The sequence below is a fragment of the Ranitomeya imitator genome, chromosome 9 (assembly GCF_032444005.1).
Source record: "Ranitomeya imitator isolate aRanImi1 chromosome 9, aRanImi1.pri, whole genome shotgun sequence".
Lineage (NCBI taxonomy): Eukaryota > Metazoa > Chordata > Amphibia > Anura > Dendrobatidae > Ranitomeya > Ranitomeya imitator.
In genome coordinates, this window is record NC_091290.1 from 38,949,906 (window position 1) to 38,976,720 (window position 26,815).

General features: G+C 42.9%; 1 protein-coding gene across 2 annotated transcripts in view; it reads right to left on the reverse strand.

Moving 5' to 3' along the window:
• Positions 1-26,815, reverse strand: part of RTN3 (reticulon 3) — a 66,665-nt gene that overhangs the window by 21,949 nt on the left and 17,901 nt on the right. Inside the window, exon 3 of one of the 2 annotated variants that reach the window (XM_069738889.1) lies at positions 8,152-9,162. The exons of the other annotated variant lie outside the window; for it this stretch is intronic. Coding sequence (XP_069594990.1) covers positions 8,152-9,162 — 1,011 coding nt within the window. The remainder of the gene's footprint in view (positions 1-8,151; positions 9,163-26,815) is intronic. 2 annotated transcript variants of the gene reach the window in all.

Below are 26,815 nucleotides of genomic sequence, written 5' to 3' on the forward strand. Positions count from 1 at the left end.
GGCTCAGTGTGCGGAGCGAAGCATTAGCCTCATTAAGAATGTTCACTGGCACAAAGCTTGAAGAAAACAAAAAGAAATCCAACATAAGACATATCTGGCAATAGTTAAGACACAGCATTCTCCTACTAAACATTAAAGAATTATTCCTACCTCCATACATGGGTATTGTCAGACAGTGCCTGTAAATACAAGCAATTACTCAATTTACTGCCTATTAAAATTTTCATCCGTTCTTAAGAAACTCTTTACAGCTTGTTACCTTAGAGACCGACCACCGCAGCTAGACAGCAGAACATGCGCAGTGTTCAAGCTCTTTTCTCTTGTAAATGTACTATTTTGACCGCTGGAGTGCACAGTTACCTCCTAATCCTGGCCAGCTTCAAAGCAAAGTTTACAAGAAAGAGAGCAGCGGTGGTCGGTCTCTTAGGCAACAAGTTTGTAAACATAAGAAAATTGGTCATATTTCAAGAACATCTGAAAATTTTAATAAGCAGTAAATTACAAAAGTGCTTGTTTTTTTTCCCCAGACACTATCTGACAACATTTATGAAGATGGGAATAACACTTTCAGAGATCATTCAGATGCCAGTTTTTCACAGATAGAACTTGCGGCTGTTCACAACTGTGTATTTTTTGCATATTAAGTGGTCTGCACCAAAACATGGAAAACATCACCTTTTGTGATCCAAGTCACGGATCAAACGTGACAATACAAGTCTATGGGTAAGAGAAAAGAAAATATCGGACAGCAGTATCATCTATTGTAGTTCATAGCATGTGGATGCTGTCTAAGCCTGTATCACATACAACACAGGACCATAACTAAATGCATAGTTAACGTGCTTGCCATTTTTTCCACTATTTTGCAGGTTTTTTTTATTTTTATGAAGTTGGACATTATTGTAAGTCTTTACACCGATATCCTTCAACTCAGAACATGCAATTCCTGCGATTATCCACCTCCCCAAGCGCCAAGGCCATCCTGCTGTGACATAAGGCTGAACGCTGATCGTCCGGCTTCCTAGTTCCCCCTTGTGGAAACTATGTAGGGGATTGGGGGTTTTATCACCAGTCTTCAGGAGTGCACCTGTTTCCAGGGTAAGCGGTGCACTGCTGATTGTGTGACTATTTGGATCAGCAGCATTGTTGCACCACTTTGCTCTCTGATGCCTGTAAGCATGGCCAGTTTTGCATTTGCGGCATCAAGAGCAGCACATGGGAGCAAATACTGGCAGAATCCAGCGATCTCGCCAACATCAGATCAGAGCTTACAAGCTCTTTAGATAAGAGGTTGTAAGTGCTGCACTCCTTGCCTAGGAAAATAGCCACTACTGGCAGACAACAGACATCTTGCAATTTTTCACACTGTTTTAATATTAGATTCATACTACCGTATTTTTCTCCCTTTTACTTAATGCTTTTTAGGGTGAGCAGTGATCATCACCTATATTGATGGAGGATACTGCGATTAAATATAATCAATCTGGAGAAGTTACCCTTGTAATCCTGTCTGGTATGACAATGAGACTGCTGAAAATCTGTCAGTACTGAGTAGGAAGTGGGAGTCTAGTATTAGGTCTAGTGGCCAGTGTGAAGATTGCAAGGTACGGTATGGTTTTTTTTCTTCTTCTTCTAAATATAGTTACCGTATACTGTATTTAAAATGGAAAAAAATAAAACGAAAATACATAAAAAAAAGTTTTGCTATTTACTACTGCACAACCATTTTAACATAAAACCGGATTTAAACAATAGGTCATTTTCTGATGACAGTCCCTTTAATTACATTTTCTGTGACCCTCTAGAAAGAATCCTTTAGGTCATTAAAAAGGTTTACTTTAATCAATATGGAAACATTTCTGGAGCATCAATGGTAAATGCTTTAACTGAATGGAGTTTAAAACCAAACCATACACAAAGCAATTACCCTTAGCACTCAATAAATCATTTAAGTCAGTATTGATAATATACCGTATATACGTGTAGATGTGGAAGCGTGACCTAACAGAGATGTCAGCTATGGAAATACATTCCAAAAAGCAAAATAACTTCGAGAGGTTGTCCGCTCTAAATCAATAAGTCTGCAGTCACGCTGTGTGTCTGTAGACTTATGAATCCCCCCGGTGTACGGGATTTGCCGAATTCTGTGCCGGAACTAGAGGGCAAGTATGAGTTATACATGCCAGTGGGCACGGCCTCACTTCCACACACTCGACGGCTGCGTTACTAGAAAGGTCGTGGCCCTGCTCTGTACAAGTGTACGGGTGTACTCACCTTTGGCCAGGAATATGTATAACACATACATACCCTCCGGGCCCGGCTCAAAAACTGGCGAATCCCTGCAGATTTATCGATTTGGCCCCGACAGCCCCTTTCATAGTAAATGGACTTGCATTTATTGTAAGCCTTGTGTAAAATCTGGAGGTCTTGAAAGGAGTTATCTGGTATTTTGCTTATTTTTTCTCACTGGGGCTAATAATTTACAGGCAGGTAGTTAACTACCTGCCTGTTCTGCCCGCTGCCGGTCACGGACTGCTCCTGACTGATATTCTGCTGCATCATTTGACCTTACCTCAACAGAGAAGCTCTTCTCTCGGTCTGCTTTGTCAATGGGCAAAATGCTAATTGACAGCCAGCTCCCTGCAGTTAAGCAGCATGACATTGGCGCCTCATTGACAGAGCAGAAGAGAAGAAGCTGCTCCGTCTAAAGAAGTCATGGAATTGCCGGCAGGAGCGATCTGCGTGTCTCCGGGCAGAACAGGTAGGTAGTTAGCAACCTGCCTGAAAGTTCTTAGCCCCATATGGAAAAATAAGCAAAGTCACAGATAATCCCTTCACACTGTGTGGTTCTAGGTAACCTAACAAATCATTCATCAAAGGATTAAAACATTTCAATACTGAAAAACAAAAACAATCTTGCAGTACTGATCCCACTACCATCACAACTAAGCCAATCAAGGTACAAGAAACAAAACCCATGTACACCAAATCTACAGTGTTCAAAAAAGATAAATAAAACATTTTTAGAATGACAAAAAGCAGCTCAGCAGCATGTAAAATGCTAAAAAGAATAGGCTATTCTCAGGCTGTTTTTGCCAAGAACTAGGAATACAAGTTTACTGGCTACGTCATCCATTATACAGTAAACATCCAAGCCTCTAGCAATATATTATTCACACTAGGGTACTGTACAGGATGAAGCACAAAACGCATTTAAATGCAGCACTGAACTTATAGAATATCAGAATGCCGCTTCCAATTTTTGCCGGGTTTTTTTTTTGTTTTTGTTTTTTTTTTTTTTAATTAAAATATTTTTTGTTACGCATCCTTCTTTCAGATCATTGAGGTCCGGGTCCTGATACCTCCATTGACCTTAGAAAAAAAAATGGTCTGAATAGCTCAGGTCAGCGGGCAGAAGAGCTCAGCCCCTGCATAACCTGGGAAGTGCGCATCAGAGAAGCGATCGCTGGGGTCCTCAGGACGTCAAACCCTAATAACCTAAGGAAGCATTAAAAAAAATAAAAATTATAGCAAGAATTTGAAGCGGCATTAGTTATTTTAAAGCTAGGGCAGCACGATGGCTCAGTGGTTAGCACTGCAGCATTGGAGTCCTGGGTTCTAATCCCACCCAGGACAACATCTGCAAGGAATTTGTATGTTCTCCCCGTGTTTGTGTGGGTTTCCTCCTGGTTCCACCCACATTCCAAAGACATACCGATAGGGAGTTTAGATTGTGAGCCCCATCGGGGACAGCAATGATAATGTGTGCAACCTGTAAAGCGCTGCGGAATATGTTAGCGCTATATAAAAATAAAGTTTATTTATAAGCTATTTGCTATAAAGGCCCACACGGTTTGAAATACAATAGGAGATCTAAATCTAATCATTCAAGGTGAGTGGACACAGGACTAGCTAGTTTAGCCTAGTGGACTTTTTTTTTTTTACCTCAAGAGCAAATGGTTCTGAAAGATAAGATTGTCCTTTACTTGAATAGATGCTAAACACAGCACTATCAAGGAATGCAGGGCTTAGTATGGTAAAATGATTAAGCAAACAGAGCAACTATCTGGAAGGTCCATCTGCATCTAAATACTATATATGCGCACACACATCAGAGGCCATAATAGATTGTGCTCCCCATTCTTCTCCAGAGGAATCCTTGAGATTTTATTTGCATAGACAGACCACAGTGAGCAACACTAATTCCAAAAAATACAGCAAAAATAAATATCCCAGCTATTCATCCCTAAAGCTATGTTCACATGTCGCGTTTTTGGTGCGTTACCTAGTTTCTCACTGGGTACATTTTTGGGACTTCACAAACATGAGCTTTTAAAGTCTCCCAAAAAGAAGAAAAAAAATATATTTTGTTTGGATATTAAAAAATGTTTTGCCTTTTTTCATGGTGCATGGGGCTTAATGTTTAACGTCATCTTTTTATTTTGCTTATAATGGGGGAAAATATTAATTAAAAAAAAATATGTGATTTTTTTGGGGGGGGCCACGAAAGACTGCTGAAAACATTTTATGTCGTATTCACTTTTCAGTAATTATTTTTATATATTGAACATCCTTTTTCCCACTGAGGTTGGGGTCAGAAACAGAAAATCAGACTGGCAGTCTTAACGTTTATTCATTTATTTATTTTATTTCTTTTGAACACTGTGCCCCCCATAAGGCATGATAAGACCTTTGGCAGGGGCATCTGAACATAATACTTTTGTTTTATTGCCGATTTCCCCTGTAACTTTTGCTGGTATATTAATTACAGTTGCAGGACAAAATCAGTCTCTTCTCTGCACAGAAAAGCAGACTTGGTTTCTAGGAACCAGCTCTTATTCTCTCCCAACACCAATAGATCACATGATCTCTGGGTCTGGAGGAGAAAGCAAGGTTAAGGTACCTTCACACAACGATTTTGTGAACGATATCGTTGCAACGTCACGCTTTTTGTGACGTAGCAACGATCCCGCTAACGATCTTGTTATGTGTGACAGTGACCAACGATCAGGCCCCTGCTGGGAGATCGTTGGTTGCTGGGAATGATCAGGACCTTTTTTTGATCGCTGATCACCCGCTGTCATCGCTGGATCGGCGTGTGTGACGCCGATCCAGCGATGTGTTCACTGGTAACTAGGGTAAATATCGGGTTACTAAGCGCAGGGCCGCGCTTAGTAACCCGATATTTACCCTGGTTACCATTGTAAAAGTTAAAAAAAAAGAAAAAAAACACTACATACTCACATTCCGATGTCTGTCACGTCCCCCGCCGTCCGCTTCCCTGCACTGACTGTCAGCGCCGGCCGTAAAGCAGAGCACAGCGGTGACGTCACTGCTGGGCTCTGCTTTACGGCCGGCGCTGACACAGTCAGTGCGGGAAGCTGACGGCGGGGGACGTGACAGACATCGGAATGTGAGTATGTAGTGTTTTTTTTTTTTTTTTTTTTCTTTTACAATGGTAACCAGGGTAAATATCGGGTTACTAAGAGCGGCCCTGCGCTTAGTAACCCGATATTTACCCTGGTTACCCGGGGACTTCGGCATCGTTGAAGACAGTTGCAATGATGCCGAAGTCTTTCCCCTGATCATTGGTCGCTGGAGAGAGCTGTCTGTGTGACAGCTCCCCAGCGACCACGCGACTTACCAACGATCACGGCCAGGTTGTATCGCTGGTCGTGATCGTTGGCAAGTCGTTTAGTGTAACGGTACCTTTAGTGCTCCTGAATCTGTACACACAGCACGTGATCAGCACTGTGTATACAGCAAGACCGAGAAGGTAGGCATGATAATTAGTGATGAGCGAGTGTACTCGTTGCTCGGGTTTTCCTCGAGTACGCTCGGGTGATCTCCGAGTATTTGTTAGTGCTCGGAGATTTAGTTTTTAGTCACCTCAGCTGCATGATTTACAGCTGCTAGACAGCTTGAATACATGTGGGGATTCCCAAGCAACCAGGCAACCCCCACATGTAATCAGCCTGGCAAGAAACCGTAAATCATGCAGATGCGGCAACAAAAACTAAAATCTCCAAATATTCGGAGACCACCCGAGCGTGATCGGGAAAACCTGAGCACGAGTACACTCACGCATAACAAATGATAATAAATCATGTCTGCCTTCTCTGTAGTGAGTCTGGCTGTGCAGCTGTTCTACATTTCTCTAAACTCACTGCAGAGTACAACAGGGACCGCCTGGACATTTAAAGACTCTGGGCGGTCCTGAAGTACAGTAATACCATTAAGTTTTTGTGCTAAATGTGTTTATGTTTTTCCCCCTAAATATCAAAATCCATATTAAAAATAAAAACTTGCAATCTCACAAATTCTACATTTTTAAGGCTTTTTCTGTTTCAGGAAACAACACATGTATATTAGCCATAATGGTCAGACTCTGACCCCCATCTTTTGCACTGAAACATCTTATGAGCGTGTGCAAAGATCATTGTGATGGGAGGGAGAGCCGGGTCAGCTGTAACAGTCTATAATAATTATGGATCTCTTGCACATGCTCATTAAACACTTCAATACAAAAAGATAGTGTCAGGATCTGACCACCCTGGCAATGTACATGTGTAATGTTGGACATTGACCAAATGTTAGTAAATTCAAAACAAAAACCTGATTTAATCAGTAGGTCATTTTCTAATGATGGCTTCAATTGAACTTTGAAGAGAAGGAATATAAACCAGCTCACCCGTGATGCATAAGCGGAGTTTCGGGAGCACGGACCCGCTGTGTCCAGGCGTGTAGAATCCAAGAGAAGAAAGTCTAGCTCCACCGAATCCGTGAAAAAAAGTTTACTTTATTCACAAACTTAAGCATGGAGGATGCAAACTTCAGCACAAACCATATGGGTAAGAATTAACGTGTTTTTGGAGACTAAGCTCCCTTAAGTAAGACAACCTGTCATGATTAAGGGAGCTTTGTCTCCAGAAACGCGTTGAGATTCTTACCCATATGGTTTGTGCTGAAGTTTGTATCCTCCATGTTTAAGTTTGTGAATAAAGAAAACTTGTTTTCACGGATTCGGTGAAGCTGGACAGTTTCTTCTCTTCAATTTAACACCTTAAAATCTGTCAGACTACTGGGTATTGTGGGTTTTATATTGCTTTAAGTAAACTACATAACACTAATCAGTCACAATGAAAATAGGGGCAGCGATCCTACAGCTGACATGTATAACAGTGACTATAGATAACACTACATAACTCAAGTAGGAATTTTAAGAATTTTATGACCCGGTCCACAAAACCAGCTATTTAGGGTAGAGAGATTTTTAAAAAAAAAAAGGGGGGGGGGGGGTGTTGCCCAGTACTTTGATATTGATGGTCTACCAGTGGGCTAAGCCTTCCATATAAAAGATTGTAGGGGTTGCTAAACCCGGCCAACCTGCTAATTAGCGGATCATGATGCTGGACAGATGTGATCAGTTGTGGAGCTGAACAGCATAGCTCCATCAACTGTACAGTGGCTGGGTATTGTACATCTGCCCCTAATCGAGTGAATAGGTTTGGATTTACAATACCTTGTTGCGGCCACTGTACAGTTGATGGAGTTGTGCCGTTCTGATCCTCAACTGATAACATATGGTCGGTGACGACACTGGGAACAGTTGATTGGCAGGGGTGCCCCCATCGATCTTACATTGATGACCTATCCTACACAAATAGGACATCAATGTAAAAAGTACTGGACAACCCCTTTAATGAATTTTGTGTTTTAGATGCCATTTTCTTTTACAGAAAGCCTGAGAGAATGAGAAATAAGTATGAAATATTCATATATACACACAATTAAATGCACAGTAGATTAGGAGAAGTACATAGGAAGGATACATACATGCCAATTCAAACTTACATAAAAAGTACAAGAAGCAGGAAAAGGTAAAAGTTGGATAGCCGTGCATGGCAGCAATGTGTACAGAGAGGGCAGATTGCTTTGCCAAGAGCAAGTTGCACATGCGGTGAGTCAAAGATGTGCCGCTGGGCATCTATGAGGCGTATCTGCAATGGGTATTAAGACATCTAGCGCATGCCAGTGGTTCATGGCTCATGCCAATTGTGCATGCCAACAACAGATGACTGGGCATGAACGGTGTAAGTCAAAAATGTGAGGATCATGCCAACGGTGCATTGGATAACAATTCTTCTTTACCTTTGAGAGTTGTAAAGCCAATAGTAGATTCGAGGTGGACTTCTTGAGCTGGTCTTTTCTGAAAGCTGGAAACATGAGGAGACAGGATTTCTGGAGATGACCCACAACTTTCCAAGTTCCAGTCTTGCTCCCCAGCAGCCAATGCTTTAAGTGCTTCAATTGTCAAACTTTCCTGCACTTTGTCTTCTATGGGCTCGGACTGGTGTGTTGTTCCTGTATGAGGGTCATTAAAACACGTTTCTGCCAGGTCAACAAAACCTTCACTATGTGGGGAGTCTGGGGTCTTAGAAATAGCGCTGCTGGGCTTCTCAGAAACACTGCTGGTTAAAGATAATGTTTTGGAATTGGGGATCACATTCTCAGATTTGGTTAGGTCTTCTCTTCTAAGTCCGTTCCCATGTTGTGCCTCACCAAGTTCAACCCAGCCATCCTCGGCATGTTCCCTTTGATCCGTCACTGAAGCTTTTACTCTCCATCCGGCATCTATAACTGTGTCGTCAGACTCTCCAGAGCTATCCAGGTCTTCCTCTACATCTGGCCACCGAAGATCAGCTTTTGAATCGTAAGACCCATCTTCATTTTTTACAGTACCAAGATCTTCACATGTGTCCACCTTGTGTTCCACACAGCTATCATTTTTTGATGCTTTGCAATTTTTTTCTATGCCCTCGTGCAAAAATGTAATCCGATGGTCAGATGCCTTAATAGGCGCTTCAACAGTACCCAAATGTCCAGACTCAAAGTCCTCTGGCCTGTGTGTTATGACATTCTGCATACAAGACTTCCTAATAAATTGTTCCTCGTTATCAGAAAAACCTGGGTTTCTGTACCCAGCTAAGAATGGTTCGGCATCAGGAGACTGGTCATAGAAGGGCCTTTGGGCAGAAACTTGTGAAAGTCCATGGCTAATAGCTTTGTCTTCACAGTCCTTGAACTCAAAGCCTGAGCTGTTGGCAATCATTTCAAAAGGAGACCCGGGAGATTCTGGACTCGGGTGTTTAGGATGAAGTTCTGGAGAGAAGGGTGTCAGAGAAAAGTCTGTAAAGCGTCCAACTAACAGATATGTCCTTTTTATGACAAGGCAATGACTTTCACAATGGACTCAATGACAGCGCAATTAAAGAATGTGGTCAGAACGGTACAAGAGAGCAGGAGCTAAAATGCTACATTTAATTGGCCCCAGTGGTTCTCACTGTTTTAATATCCAAGTGGGTCATACAGAACTTCTTTGGATCATTTAAAGGGAACCCGTCACCAGGTTTGGCCGATACGAGTTACGGACACCACCTCTCAGGGCTTATCTACAGCATTCTATAATGCTGTGTATAAGCCCCAACCCGACCTGGAAGAAAAGAAAAATAACTTTTATTACTCACCTGCGGGACGATCCAGTCCAAGAGGTGTCGCTCTTCTTGGTCCGGCGCCTTCCATCTTCTTGCAATGCTGCCCTCCTTGGTTCGCTCTCTGACCTTTCCCATCACCTGCGAACTTCAGTACTTTGCTCTGCCCTCAACAGGACAGATAAGTATGTCTGCGCAGGAGCACAATGCTGAGCAGACTGTGGATGTAGCAGGGATGCGCCATTCACGCAAACCAAGAAGAAGGACGGCATCGCAAGAAGAAGGGAGGCGCCGAACAACTATAGAATGCTATAGATAAGCCCTGAAAGGCAGTGACCGTAACTCGTGTCTGCCAAACCTGGTGACCGGTTCCCTTTATTTCCAACATCGCTATGTATCTAAATAACTCAGATGGAGAAAGGCAGACTTTTGCACAACTCAGGACATTAGGATACATTATCAGTAGGTTAACCTGTAAGCTGGCCACATACGTTAAGATATTTAGGGCCAGATTCATTGAGGCTTTTACATCAGAAAACGGTCATAAAACACTTTGGGGGTGGGGAAATGTTCTACATTTTTATGCAATGTAGAGTTGAGCAATAGTTTTGGTGATTTCACACCAGTTTGAAGTAGCTCCAAAAACAAATGGAGCTGGAGCAGGATGGAGTGTGGCTACATCCACCCATCAAATTCATCAAAAGTGTTGGCGATTCTTACTCTAGCGATGCTACTCCAGTTCCTAACTGGAGTATCAATTCTGGCAAAGGGTATGAAACATTTAATTAAGTGGTGTAAGCCTCGTAATAATTTTGGCTGATCTCTATCGAGGTCTTCATTGAAACTGGTGTGAACACCAGTCTTAATGGATTGGCCCCTATGTGCATGAGCCCACCGATTTTAATCAAGTCTCTCCCTTTGCGGCAGATTTCGAGAAAATTAGGATTGGGCATGTTGAATTTCATCTGCATTATCAAGGGATAGCAGGAATCTTGAGGTACCGTCACATTTAGCAACGCTGCAGCGATCTAGACAACGATCCCGATCGCTGCGTCGCTGTGTGGTCGCTAGAGAGCTGTCAGACAGACAGCTCTCCAGCGACCAACTATGCGAAGTCCCCTGGTAACTAGGGTAAACATCGGGTTACTAAGCGCAGGGCCGCGCTTAGTAACCCGATGTTTACCCTGGTTACCAGCGTAAAAGTAAAAAAAAAACAAAAAAAAAAAAACACTACATACTTAAATTCCGGTGTCTGTCCCCCGGCGCTGTGCTTCTCTGCACTGACTGTGAGCGCCAGCCGGAAAGCACAGCGGTGACGCTGTGCTCTGCTTTCCGGCCGGTGCTCACAGTGCAGAGAAGCACAGCGCCGGGGGACAGACACCGGAATGTAAGTATGTAGTGTTTGGGGTTTTTTTATGTTTACGCTGGTAACCAGGGTAAACATCGGGTTACTAAGCGCGGCCCTGTACTTAGTAACCCAATGTTTACCCTGGTTACCAGTGAAGACATCGCTGAATCGGCGTTACACACGCCGATTCAGCGATGTCTGCGGGAGATCCAGCGACGAAATAAAGTTCTGGACTTTCTGCTCCGACCAACGATGGCACAGCAGGATCCTGATCGCTGCTGCCTGTCAAACTCAACGATATCGCTATCCAGGACGCTGCAACGTCACAGATCGCTAGCGATATCGTTCAGTGTGACTGTACCTTTGTAGTGGCTATGATACACAACATATAGTCAACTGACCAAATGACAAATTCAGATGTGCCACATTTTTATGCAAAATGTGCAGGTATCCTTCAGAGTTAGGGTAAGTTCATACAGGGCGTTTTTGCTGCTTTTTTTTTTTTGCAGAAAACCTGATCATCTTGGCAGGAAAGAAGCTGCATCAAAAACGCAGGTTTAGGTGCGTTTTTGGTGCGTTTTTTGTTGCGTATTTGGTGCTTTTTTTTTCCTCTTTGTCCAGGCTAATGTCATTGGATTTTCAGCAGCAAAAACGCAGCAAATAATGATACCTGCGTTTTTTTCAACACCCATTCAAGTCAATGGGTGAAAAAACGCAGCAAAAACGCTGAAAGAAGTGACACGCTCTATGTCAAAAAAACGCAGCAAAGCACAAAATACTGATCAAACAAAAAACCAATGTGTGTGCATGAGATTTCTGAAATCACATTGGCTTTGCTGGTACTGTAAAAAGCAGCTGAAAATTAGCAAAAAAACGCAGCAAAAATATGCTGCAAAAACGTCCTGTGTGAACTTAGCCTAAGACCCTCAGCTACCATGTTGCATCGGCATGAGGTTTATTATTATTATTTTTTTTTTTTTAAGAGGATTCAATCTTTAGAATGGGCAAGTTTAGCATGCCAATCTGACCAAAGTAAGACATCTGTCTTCTTTATGCTGATCATCGCTGCAAAAGGACCATAGATTATAATGCATGCGTATGCATGAAACCTGCAGAAACAGGCTTGTGAATGAAGCCAGTAGTACGGATACAAAATTTATCACAGAAAAACAAATAAAAGATCCATATTTTCCACTGGATTGAAGTGCTGCCTCAGTTTGTTAATAAAGGATTGACAAATAGCTGTACTGGCATTTTTCTTACAAATGATCACAGGAAGATCAGCTCTGTGTAACCCGCTCAGATCCAACTAAATAGAAAAAAAAATGCTAATGCAATCCACTGCGTCAAGGTGGAAAAGGTTGACAAACATTTCGAGATCTACACAGAGGTTACACATTGTTTAAAACTTATTTAAATTTATTTTTATAAAGTATCATAGAATATATCTAAAAAAAATCCTAAAGTTATTGTTATCCTAAATCTAAAAAGCAATACAATGTGGGAAAACAAACATTGGACTACTACTCTGTACAAACAGGGCTTCTCAAGTTTTTTTTTCTACTGGGGCCCCAGGGCTTTATCAGATGCAACCAGCAACATGATCTCTACACTCTGTGCTCTCACCCCAGCAATTCATCACAAACTAGTCAGAGGAACAGTTGAAAAACATTTTGAATTGCAAATTTTACCATTTCGACCTGCCAAACTTCACAGTGCACCCAATGCTGATTAGCCAGCAGACATCGGCTATTCTTCTATTTAAAGTGAACCCAACATCAAAAATGTAGTCATTAAACCATCCTCATAAATATCATTCTAGAAGTCCTTGTGTTAAAATCGTGCAATACTACTGCGCTCCATCAGTCTCACCATTTGGGTGATGGAAGGGGCTAGGCATGGTCTTGCTATTGTCGCGCCCATTCGGCCTTGATCAACATCCTGCCCTGTGTGTAAATTCATCGTTAGCTGTGCCGAGCCTGACTTCAATCAACAAAGTAGACATGCTAAAGAAAAAGCCATGACTAGTCCCCACTGCAGCTCCGCCCAGATGACTAGTGAGAGCTGGACTAGTAAAGTATTTAAAGAGAATCGGACACCTGATACATGCAGTTCACAGATGTGACAGCATGCATAAGGTTACTTTCACACTAGCGTTGTTTGGCCTCCGTCGCAATGCGTAGTTTTGAAGAAAAAACGCATCCTGCAAAGTTGCCCGCAGGATGCGTTTTTCTCCATAGACTTTCATTAGCGACGCATTGCGACGGATTGCCACACGTCGCATCCGTCGTGCGACGGATGCGTCGTGTTTTTGCAGTCCGTCGGGACAAAAAAAAGTTCCATGCAACTTTTTTTGTCCGTCGGTCCCGCTTTTTCCAACCGCGCATGCGCGGCCGGAACTCCGCCCCCTCCTCCCCGGACCTTACAATGGGGCAGCGGATGCGTTAAAAGACTGCATCCGCTGCCCCTGTTGTGATTTTATTTCACAGTATGCATCGGTACGTCGGCCCGACACACTGCAACGGGCCCGTACCGACGCTAGTGTGAAAGTAGCCTAAGGCTCTGACTGTATTATCTCAGCCATGTATCTGACTATGAATCGCTGCGGCATCATAGGGCTTTCTCAGCATTAGAGCCGGCTGCCAGTCAGTGCCAAGCCCGCACCGGTCCATCCCTATGACTGAAAGCCTGACACTGCCAAGGGGGAATAAAGTAAATTTCCTCCTGGCAGCGGGGCTCTCAGTACTGACGCCAGGCAGCTTCAGAATGCCATTAACCTGCAGATTAACCCCATATCTGTAAGTAAATAATTTTTTTCCATGACAGGTTCTCTTTAAACATTTTTTCTCTCTTTTTAAGAACGCCGTTTTACAGTTTAATTCCAGAAGCTAAAAATCTGTCTTGGTCAGGTGATAGAGACACAAGTACTCGATTTGTGAGTCTTTGCATCGGAGCTTTAACAGGTCAGGTCACACAAGTAGGTCTACCATATAATCAGGACCTCTTTAGCCCCTGGTTGTAAACACAGGTTTCTATTGAATGATAGCAAGCAGAGATCTTGAAAAACAAGAATGACTGGTCGGGTAGGTATTTTGCAAAATTGGACAACTTTTCATTATACAAAGAATACCATTTACTAGTGGAAAAGGAAAAAAAAAACCTTTTAACCTATCTTTTAGGCGGCAATTTGGATAAAAGGTACAGTGAATCAGACAGATATATTGTTTGCATGTGTCAAGAAAAGTGGATTTTTCTTCTCTGTAGTACCATAAGCTGACAACCTCACATCTTTCTACAACAAATGTAAAAGTTCAGCGATTTCCAAAAATTTACAAGAGAAATAAAAAAGCATTTTAGCAATAAAATGTGTTTTTTAGTGGGCACAAATTCTCCTTACTGAGTGTGCAAGTTATTACAATGCTCTCTGTTGGCGGTAGCCATCTAATAAATCAATGCCCAACCATTTAAAAGGAAACAGTCCATAGGATCGACCCTTGTTAGCCTTCTATATGGGCATGAAGATCATAAAAAGTTCAATAAAATGATGCCTTGATATCTGTGATCTGATGTCTTATTCTGGAGAAATCCACGTTTTCCTTAATATTTAAATGAGATGTTAACCCCTTCCCGACCCATGACGCCACGTAAGCGTCATGAAAGTCAGTGCCAATCCGACCCATGACGCCTGTGTGGCGTTATGGAAAGATCGCGTCCCTGCAGATCGGGTCAAAGGGTTAACTCCCATTTCACCCGATCTGCAGGGACAGGGGGAGTGGTAGTTTAGCCCAGGGGGGGGGGTGGCTTCACCCCCCCCGTGGCTACGATCGCTCTGATTGGTTGTCAAAAGTGAAACTGCCAATCAGAGCGATTTGTAATATTTCACCTATTATAACCGGTGAAATATTACAATCCAGCCATGGCCGATGCTGCAATATCATCGGCCATGACTGGCAACACTAATGTGCCCCCACCCCACCGATCGCCCCCCCAGCCCCCCGATCTGTCCGGTACACTGCTCCGGCTCCCCTCCGTCCTGTGCTCCGCTCCCCCCCGTGCTCTTGTCCGCTCCCCCCGTGCTCCAATCACCCCCCCTGCACTCCGATCCACCCCCCCGTGCTCCGTTCCTCCCCCCCGTGCTCCGTTCCAGCCCCCCTGTGCTCCGTTCCAGCCCCCCCCCGTGCTCCGTTCCACCGCTGCCGCGCTCCGATCCACCCCCCCCATGCTCCCCCCCACCCCATCATACTTACCGATCCTGCCGGGGTCCGTCCGTCTTCTCCCTGGGCGCCGCCAACTTCCAAAATGGCGGGCGCATGCGCAGTGCGCCCGCCGAATCTGCTGGCCGGCAGATTCGTTCCAAAGTGTATTTTGATCACTGAGATATAATCTATCACAGTGATCAAAATAAAAAAATAATAAATAACCCCCCTCCCCCCCCCTTTGTCACCCCCATAGGTAGGGACAATAAAAAAATAAAGAATTTTTTTTTTCCACTAATGTTAGAATAGGGTTAGGATTAGGGTTAGGGCTAGGGTTAGGGCTAGGGTTAGGGCTAGGAATGTGCACACGTATTCTGTTCCTCTGCGGATTTTTCCGCTGCGGATTTGATAAATCCGCAGTGCTAAACCGCTGCGGATTTATGGCGGATTTACCGCGTTTTTTCTGCGCATTTCACTGCGGTTTTACAACTGCGATTTTCTATTTGAGCAGTTGTAAAACCGCTGCGGAATCCGCACAAAGAAGTGACATGCTGCGGAATGTAAACCGCTGCGTTTCCGTGCAGTTTTTCCGCAGCATGTGTACAGCGATTTTTGTTTTCCATAGCTTTACATTGAACTGTAAACTCATGGGAAACTGCTGCGGATCCGCAGCGTTTTCCGCAGCGTGTGCACATACCTTTAGAATTAGGCTATGTGCACACGGTGCGGATTTGGCTGCGGATCCGCAGCGGATTGGCCGCTGCGGATTCGCAGCAGTGTTCCATCAGGTTTACAGTACCATGTAAACCTATGGAAAACCAAATCCGCTGTGCCCATGGTGCGGAAAATACCGCGCGGAAACGCTGCGTTGTATTTTCCGTAGCATGTCAATTCTTTGTGCGGATTCCGCAGCGTTTTACACCTGTTCTTCAATAGGAATCCGCAGGTGAAATCCGCACAAAAAACACTGGAAATCCGCGGAAAATCCGCAGGTAAAACGCAGTGCCTTTTACCCGCGGATTTTTCAAAAATGATGCTGAAAAATCTCACACGAATCCGCAACGTGGGCACATAGCCTTAGGGTTAGGGTTGGAATTAGGGTTGTGGTTAGGGTTGTGATTAGGGTTATGGCTACAGTTGGGATTAGAGTTAGGGGTGTGTTGGGGTTAGTGTTGGAGGTAGAATTGAGGGGTTACCACTGTTTAGGCACATCAGGGGTCTCCAAACGCAACATGTCGCCACCATTGATTCCAGCCAATCTCGTATTCAAAAAGTCAAATGGTGCTCCCTCAATTCCGAGCCCCGACGTGCACCCAAACAGTGGTTTACCCCCACATATGGGGTACCAGCATACTCAGGATAAACTGCGCAACAATTACTGGGGTCCAATTTCTCCTGTTACCCTTGTGAAAATAAAAAAATTGCTTGCTAAAACATCATTTTTGAGGAAAGAAAAATGATTTTTTATTTTCACGGCTCTGCGTTGTAAACGTCTGTGAAGCACTTGGGGGTTCAAAGTGCTCACCACATATCTAGATAAGTTCCTTTCGGGGTCTAGTTTCCAAAATAGGGTCACTTGTGGGGGTTTCTACTGTTTAGCCACATCAGGGGCTCTGCAAACGCAACGTGACGCCCGCAGAGCATTCCATCAAAGTCTGCATTTCAAAACGTCACTACTTCAATTCCGAGCCCCGGCATGTGCCCAAACAGTAGTTTACCCCCACATATGGGGTATCACCGTACTCAGGAGAAACTGGACAACAAATATTGGGGTCAAATTTCTCCTGTTACCCTTGGGAAAATTAAAAAATTCTGGGCTAAATAATTATTTTTGAGGAAAGAAAACGTATTTATTATTTTCACGGCTCTGCATTATAAACTTCTGTGAAGCACTTGGGGGTTCAAAGTGCTCACCACACATCTAGATTAGATCCTTTGGGGGTCTAGTTTCCAAAATGGGGTCATTTCTGGGGGATCTCCAATGTTTAGGCACACAGGGGCTCTCCAAACGTGACATGGTGTCCGCTGATGATTGGAGCTAATTTTCCATTTAAAAAGCCAAATGGCGTGCCCTCCCTTCCGAGCCCTGCCGTGCGCCCAAACAGTGGTTTACCCCCACATATGGGGTATCAGCGTACTCAGGACAAACTGGACAACAACATTTGGGGTCCAATTTCTCCTATTACCCTTGGCAAAATAGGAAATTCCAGGCTAAAAAATCATTTTTGAGGAAAGAAAAATTAGTTTTTATTTTCATGGCTCTCCGTTATAAACTTCTGTAAAGCACCTGGGGGTTTAAAGTGCTCAATATGCATCTAGATAAGTTCCTTGGGGGGTCTAGTTTCCAAAATGGAGTCACTTGTGGGGGAGCGCCAATGTTTAGGGACACAGGGGCTCTCCAAACGCGACATGGTGTCCGCTAACGATGGAAATAATTTTTCATTCAAAAAGTCAAATGGCGCTCCTTCCCTTCCGAGCCTTACCATGTGCCCAAACAGTGGTTTACCCCCACATGTGAGGTATTGGTGTACTTAGGAGAAATTGCCCAACAAATTTTAGGATCCATTTTATCCTGTTGCCCATGTGAAAATGCAAAAATTGAGGCTAAAAGAATTATTTTGTGAAAAAAAAGTACTTTTTCATTTTTACGGATCAATTTGTGAAGCACCTGGGGGTTCAAAGTGCTCACTATGCATCTAGATAAGTTCCTTGGGGCGTCTAGTTTCCAAAATGGGGTCACTTGTGGGGGAGCTCCAATTTTTAGGCACACGGGGGCTCTCCAAACGTGACATGGTGTCCGCTAAAGAGTGGAGCCAATTTTTCATTCAAAAAGTCAAATGGCGCTCCTTCCCTTCCAAGCTCTGCCGTGCGCCCAAACAGTGGTTTACCCCTACATATGAGGTATCAGCGTACTCAGGACAAATTGGACAACAACTTTCGTGGTTCAGTTTCTCCTTTTACCATTGGGAAAATAAAAAAATTGTTGCTAAAAGATAATTTTTGTGACTAAAAAGTTAAATGTTCATTTTTTCCTTCCATGTTGCTTCTGCTGCTGTGAAGCACCTGAAGGGTTAATAAACTTCTTGAATGTGGTTTTGAGTACCTTGAGGGGTGCAGTTTTTAGAATGGTGTCACTTTTGGGTATTTTCAGCCATATAGACCCCTCAAACTGACTTCAAATGTGAGGTGGTCCCTAAAAAAATGGTTTTGTAAATTTCGTTGTAAAAATGAGAAATCGCTGGTCAAATTTTAACCCTTATAACTTCCTAGCAAAAAAAAATTTTGTTTCCAAAATTGTGCTGATGTAAAGTATACATGTGGGAAATGTTATTTATTAACTATTTTGTGTCACATAACTCTCTGGTTTAACAGAATAAAAATTCAAAATGTGAAAATTGCGAAATTTTCAAAATTTTCGCCAAAATTTCCGTTTTTATCACAAATAAACACAGAATTTATTGACCTAAATTTACCACTAACATGAAGCCCAATATGTCACGAAAAAACAATCTCAGAACCGCTAGGATCCGTTGAAGCGTTCCTGAGTTATTACCTCATAAAGGGACACTGGTCAGAATTGCAAAAAACGGCAAGGTCTTTAAGGTCAAAATAGGCTGGGTCATGAAGGGGTTAAGATGTATGGGCCGGACATAGTTCTCCCTGAGACTCATCAGATCTTATTTTAAATGAAAAAAGGAGTTACCAGTGTGAGACATGTAATGACTGATAGTTATAATTACACTGAGCAGAACTGATCTTTGCCTCATTACAAACACATCCCCCGCTATGGCTCTCCTCTTAGTGTTGTCAGCTCTGCTGTAGAGCTGTGCATGATTTCAACACCTCCATGTTACAGGCAGTCAGTGTGGGTGTAGGGGGGTATATAGAAGCTGACAGCACAAGGACAGCTGCAGATGTGTTTGTAATAAAAAAAAAAAAAACACCTTCTGCAAATAAAATATAATAGTACACATAAATAACATTGGGTACTGCGTAAGCACTATTTTGGCTTTTATGCTTTTTAAATCAAAAACATTGCTTACTACAGTACCATATGTTATTTAGACTTACTATTACATTTTACTTACAACAGGTATTTGCTCATTTTGTTTCAATCTTCGGTTTTGTCTCTTTAATAGCCAATGTGAACATACTCGTATATGTTTCATGCATACCAACTTAAATTCTGGCTCATTTTTTTGCATTTTTGTTTGTTCAGCTCTGCTGTACTGTGTTAGTTGTAATCACACACAACACTGCAGTGAGGTCAGTCAGTTATTACACGTTTCACACTGGTAACAGCCCCTTTCATTGAGAATTGGCTCTGGAGGCATATTCTCATGGAAATCTGTGACCGGCCCATAGATCTTAACTAATTTACATATTGAGAAAAACATGGTTATCGCTGGAATAAGACATTGGTTTGCATATATCAAGGTATTTTATTCAGCTTTTCACTGATTGGCTGGAGCGGTTAGGCATCAACCAGGCAAGAAGAAAACGAGGAGACAGTCAGGGTACAATGACAACAGGAAGAGGTCTCCAAAGGAGGGTATTTGTGTTATTTTTAATAAAAAAAATAGCATACTTGGCCTGCACAGTAATTAATGGAAATGTTTGGGAAAACGCTTTTGAACACCGAGATACAAGCAAATAATGGTTAACATAAGTAAGAAAATAAGTGACAAATCTGAGTGGTTTCATGGGAAGGTGGTAGTGGTGAAGGGAGGAGAGGTGTCAAAATTGTGCAAAGTAAACTATGCAAAAAGATAAAGCAGCAGAAAATAAGAGAAAAGGGGGCGGTTGATATGTTTAGGAGAAAAATTTACAAATTGATGAGCTTACAATGCATGTCACTAGCTCGTCTTACTCCAGGTTCTGAATGAGACCTTGCACATGTCTGCTGTATACATTACAAAGAAGGTTCAGTTTTACAATATTGCATTTCTTGGGTTATTTCAGCTAGCTATAGTCTTCCTCCTAACCCTTTACGCTATAATGCCAGTAACACTTTTCTCCTTGCAGCAGAGATGATTTTTTTTTGTCACTGCAACCTGTAAAAAGTAAAAAGTGCCTCCAGTTCAGCTTATCCTCCCTCTGTTTATCCAGAAGTCAAACCTTGCCCCCCCCCATGAGAACAAAAGTCATTTTTTTTCTCATTCTAGGGTACAGAAGAGACCTGGTGACAGATTCCCTTTAAGTGTCATGAGCCAAAAAGTACTAGACAAATTCTGTGAATCACTTTTCCTTGGTGAAAGAATAACCCCATTAGCACTTACAGTCTATTATTGTAACTGCTGCATGCACGCCATAGTGTCACATTGCTCCTTAGGCTCCAGATGATTAATAGAAACAAAAGCATGCTTTGTTACACCAGCACAATCCATGCCAGAAAAAGGAGGAAGGGAGGGAGCAGCACATAGTTTAGAGAAGCTACAGCTTTGCAAACCAACAGAAAAGATGGGACAACAGGCCAATATTTCCACAACACACCTCAAAAACACGCAACACTTGAAGACAAGGAGAAATGGAAAAGTGATAGCATTTTATATGGCTTCGTTAACCAATCAAACACTAAAGGTACCGTCACACTAAGCGACGCAGCAGCGATACCGACAACGATCCGGATCGCTGCAGCGTCGCTGTTTGGTCGCTGGAGAGCTGTCACAAGGTACTTTCACACTAAACAACTTCACAACGATAGCGATCTGTGACGTTGCAGCGTCCTGGCTAGCGATATTGTTGTGTTTGACACGCAGCAGCGATCAGGATCCTGCTGTGATGTCGTTGGTCGGAGCTAGAAGTCCGAAACTTTATTTGGTCGCTGGACTCCCTGCAGACATCGCTGAATCGGCGTGTGTGACACCGATTCAGCGATGTCTTCACTGGTAACCAGGGTAAACATCGGGTTACTAAGCGCAGGGCCGCGCTTAGTAACCCGATGTTTACCCTGGTTACCATCGTAAAAGTAAAAAAAAAAAAAAAAAAAAAACACACTACTTACCTTCAGCTGCATCCTGTGGCAGCGCCGGTCAACCGGAAAGCACAGCGGTGACGTCACCGCTCTGCTTTCCGGCAGCTGTGCTTACACAGGGCAGAGAAGCAGAGCGCCGAGGGACAGACAGCATAAGGTAAGTATGTAGTGTTTTTTGTTTTTTTTTTACTTTTACGCTGGTAACCAGGGTAAACATCGGGTTACTAAGCGCGGCCCTGCGCTTAGTAACCCGATGTTTACCCTGGTTACCAGCGAAGACATCGCTGAATCGGCGTCACACACGCCGATTCAGCGATGTCAGCAGGAAGTCCAGCGACGAAATAAAGTTCTGGACTTTCTGCAGCGACCAACGACATCACAGCAGGATCCTGATCGCTGCTCTGTGTCAAACTGAACGATATCGCTAGCCAAGACGCTGCAACGTCACGGATCGCTAGCGATATCGTCTAGTGTGACGGTACCTTAAGCTTTGGTTAGTAGCACTTGGAATTTTAGGATTAACTGTGAATTTGGGCATGTCACTTTTCCTGCACATGACAGAAGAGGTTTATACATACACTAGATGGTGGCCGATTCTAACACATCGGATATTCTAGAATATGCATGTCCTCGTAGTATATTGCCCAGTCACGTAGTATACAGCACAGAGCCACGTGGTATATTGCCCAGCCACGTGGTATATTGCCCAGCCACGTGGTATATTGCCCAGCCACGTGGTATATTGCCCAGCCACGTGGTATATTGCCCAGCCACGTGGTATATTGCCCAGCCACGTGGTATATTGCCCAGCAACGTAATATACAGCACAGAGCCAAGTAGAATATTGCATAGCGACGTAGTATACAGCACAGAGCCACGTAGTATATTGCCCAGCTACGTAGTATATTGCCCAGCCACGTATGTCACAGGTTAAAAAATAAACATTCTCACCTTCCGATCCGAGGGCCCCTTGTAGCTCTGTCGCCAGACCGTGACGTTATGGAAGGTCCTTCTCGCGCAGGACATGTGATGACGTCGCGGTCACATGACCGTGACATCATGGAAGGTCCTTGTCGCATAGCATCCTTAGTACCGGAACATCGCGAAGAGCGGGAAAGGCGCCGGAGGGTAAGTATTTGATGATTTTTTATTTTTTAAATTATTTTTAACATTAGATCTTTTTACTATTGATGCTGCATAGGCAGCATCAATAGTAAAAACTTTGTCACACAGGGTTAATAGCGGCGGTAACGGAGTAAGTTACCCGCGGCATAACGCGGTCCGTTACCGCTGGCATTAACCCTGTGTGAGCGGTGACTGCGGGGAGTATGGAGCGGGCGCCGACTGCAGGGGAGTAGGGAGGGACTAATCGGACTGTGGCCTTCGTTGATTGGTCGCGGCAGCCATGACAGGCAGCTGGCGAGACCAATCAGCGACTTGGATTCCATAATAGACAGAGGCCACGACCAATGAATATCTGTGACAGACAGAAAGACGGAAGTGACCCTTAGACAATTATATAGTAGATTCTGGTATTTCCATGAACAATACAAGTGATAAAAGTTTTCAATAGATCAAAAGCAAAAAAATTATTTCCTCAATTATTCACCCTCAAAATCTGTTCTAAGCTGTCTACAGATCTGTCTTCAGTAAAGGATCAAATTAGATTTTGAGCTATAAAAGCCTAACGACAGGAGAGAAGCAGAAAAATTGCTGATATATCAAGTTTACAGGGAATAACTTCTAATAATGCAGGATACAAGTCATACAATGGCCATAAATAATGTTATTCCTCATGAGCACAATCTTCTTATTCTATTAAATAGGACCTGTCACTTGGTCAAAAATTGTGCTAAATACATTGTAAAAATCCCAAAGCTCCCCTGATTCTATTGTTCCTTTCCATTTTGCACTGCGTCACTCCTGATCAAAGCTATTCACATTGGTTTCTTCTGGAAATCATTACGTGAAATCTCTGCTCTACAGTCCAACTGGGTGTGCAGACTGAAGAAACGCCCAGTTGGCCCACAAAGCAGAGATTTCACATAGTGCTCTCCAGAGGAAACAAATGTATTGAATAGCTTTGCAATGGAGAGACAGCACAAAGCGGAAAAAAAAAAAACCAGCAGACTCAGGGGAGCGCAGGGATTTTTTACGAGATATTTAACTCTGTACTCAGCCTGTGGTGTAATCCAACTAGTTATTTGTATATATATGCAAATAGGATTAAAACATAACCTTTACTACGATTCTTAAGCAGATGACATATTGGTTTCATCGGACATCTGACTAAGGGTTAATTCCTATTGTGGTAAAAGATGGATGTGTGTTTTAAGATCCGTCATCGAGAGTAATCACACTCACTAAGGCTTACCAACTAAGTGGTTTGGGTGAAGCCACAACAGTCTGGTTTCTATAAGCTCGGTACGTGAGTGCTTTTTTAGCTCCGTTGTGTTTTGCGCTAAAATGAAGATAACCATATATTGGAAATTCATTGGTTATTGATTACATGTGGCCAAAGGACTGGAGAAGCTACTTGTAAAAATTGCTAACAATAGATCAGTAGTTCTGAGATTGGATTCTAATTTTTTATACCAGGTCCAAGTACTGAGTCATAGCGCAATCCACGTATTGTTTTGTGTTTCTTTGTCGTATGCTCGTTGCACTTTGTTATGGTGATCATTTTTAGTATATTCTGTGCCTTTTAAGAATCGTAGTAAAGGTTATGTTGTAATCCTATTCGTGTATAGAGATATTTAACTCATTGTTTTTGATTAAGTGACTGGCCCTCTGAGTCACCTAAATGTGCAGTTACAATTTAAGCCTAGATCTCTAAGACAAATGCAAACTGGGTTAATCTGGACTCTTACAACCCCAATGTTTCACCATAGTAATTCAAAAATGTTATCCTTTTTCAAGTCACACAATTTTACTGTGACCCATCGGTTACCAAATTGCTATGGAGATGTAACCTAATGAAAATTTGGGAGATCTACAGCTGTTTTCCCAACAGTCCCATTGTAATTATTGATCCCTTAAAGCTTTTAGCTGCTGAATTATATGTAATTTTCCTTGTATAAATGAGACGTCCGAATTTCAATCTAAGAAACTCCAGCAAATGTAAGCCCATTAAGAAACCAATCCCACATCTCTTGCCTCCATTTCCCATGTCTGACTGTACAGTTTTCGTCTGTTTTCTCAAAGACTTGTCATTCATCGTTGGTCTGTGAAGGCTGTTGTCTTGGATGACTGTTACATAGTTTAAAAAAAAGTAGTAAGTCCATCAAGTTCAACCTTTCTCCACCAGATGTACATTCTCTACTCACAATGCCCTTTGTGGTGAGAAAACCATCCAGCCCTTTTTTAACTGCTGATATAGTATATTCAATAACTCTTGAGTTTGGGAATTCCACAGTGACTGCTCTAACTGTAAAGAATCCTTTCCTTGACACCCAATTAATGTCTCCTGATTCTTTTAAAGGTCTTGGGAAGGAATAAATTATGTGTCAGACCTTTGCATCGACCACAAAAATGTTTATACAAGTAAGTAGGATCATCAATGAGGTATCTTTTTTTCTAAGTGAAACAATCCCTACTTTTCTAACCTCTAGTTACAAGAGAAACCTTCCACTGCGTGTAATAATCTAGTTGCCGGCCACTGAACCAACTAACTTTCTAATATCCTTTTTAGAGGAAATCTGTCAGCAGGTTTTTGCAACCCTCCCTCCCCCCCATCTAAGGGCAGCATGATGTAGGTAAAGAGACCCTGAATCCAAATATGTAACACTAAGGCTATGTGTACACATTCAGGATTTCTCGCAGAAAATTCCTGAGAAAAACCAGACATTTTCTGCAAGAAATCCGCAAGAAAACCGCATGCATTTTTGCCGCGGTTTTGACGTGTTTTTGCTGCGTTTTTTGCCGGACACTTCCCAATGCATTTTGTAGTGGGAAATCCGCAAAAAAACCCCCAAAATTAATGAACATGCTGCGGTTTTTACCGCGATGCGGTTTTTTCGCGGAAAAAAAATGTATCATGTGCACAAAACATGCGGAATTCATTCTAAATGATGGGATGCTTATTGTATGCGTTTTTTTTTTTTTAATAGCGTTTTTATCAGGAAAAAACGCAAAAAAAACCGCAACATGTGCACACAGCCTAAGGCTAGGTTCACATTTGCGGTTGAGATTGCAGCATCTTACGCATTACGGTAAAACAACGATGCGTTTGCATGTGCTTTTTTGCATGCGTTTGTGCTTTTTTTGCGCATGCATTAGATATTCCCAGGAGGGCGTGTCTCAATAGGCGTGTCTAAATCAGTTCCTGGACATGCGCAGTCCGCAAGCGCATCGGACGCTTGTGTACGCAAAGACATGCATACGCATGCGTTCCCATAGACAGTAATGTGTTTTTTTTTTTAACACTCATCCGCATGCCTGTGCATATTTGACGGAAATATGCCACCTCAAAAATTGAAACATGGTGCGTTAGCCGCGCCCCGACCCACACCGCAAAAAGACGCATATGTAAGCAAACGCAGGCGAACGCATGCATGAACCTGCGTCCACAATGTAAAAGATATGAAATCAAGACGCATGAGGATGTATGTGTCAAACGCGGCGGACACAACTGCAAATGTGAAAAACACCGCCCCCAACAGACTTCCTATGTATATAGACAGTGTGCTGCTTATCTCAGAGGGGGCGGAGTTGACGACTGCCCTGCCAGCTAGTCACAGCAATATTTAATCACAAGATGATTAAAGGGAATCTGTCACCTAATTTTTCGCATATAAGATGCGGCCACCGCCATTAGTGGCTTATCTAAAGCATTCTGTCATGCTGTAGATAAGCCCCTGATGTAACCTGAAAAAGAATAAAAACAAGTTAGATTATTCTCACCCAAGTGCGGTCCGGGTCCGATGCCTCCCATCCCATGCGATGACTTCCTCTTCCTTGCGTCTGTTGCGGCTCCAGCACAGGTGTACTGATTTACCCTGTTGAGGGCAGCGTAAAGTACTGCAGTGCGCAGGCGCTGCCCATCGGACCCGGACCGCCCCTGGGTGACTAGAATTTAACTTGTTTTTCTTATCTTTCAGGTTACATCGGGGGCTTATCTACAGCATTAAAGAATGCTGTAGAGAAGCCCCTAATGGCAGTGGCCACAGCTTATAGGCTAAAAATGAGTTGACAGATTCCCTTTAAACCTTCACTGTAAGTAAACCACCACACAGCTTGACATGTTACACATCATTGAATTCAGTGGTTTAACCCCTACCTCATGCAGTCCTCAGATTACATAGCAAAAACCTGCTGACAGATTCCCTTTAAAATGACTAAGATAAAACAACAAATAACTAGTCAATCTCTGCTGTGGTCCAGTCTGGGCTTCCATTGAGGGAGTGCAGATGTGTTTCTGCATGAGCAACATTTTATTTTTTTGTTTAAATAGTTTTTTATTGAAAGCAAATGTGAACAATACAATTTATGCATTTTCCAGTATTTTGCAAAATTTTAACATTTTCCAAGCCCCCAACAATCCCAACAAAACCCAAACCTCCCCCTCCCCTGACAGCTCCTTCCCAGTTATACTTTTGTTACCAGTATTGATGGTTCTTTGAGCCATTTGAATCACTTATGTCCGCTTGTTCCTCTAGCACTCTCTTCCTTTCAGAGGCCCTCATCCTCCCATTTCCCATAACTACTCATCCCAGCTCGAGCCACGGAGACTACATTTTGTCAAATGTTTCTATTTTCCCACGTCTTTTATAGACCACCTTTTCCAAATTGAGACCATATTTAACAT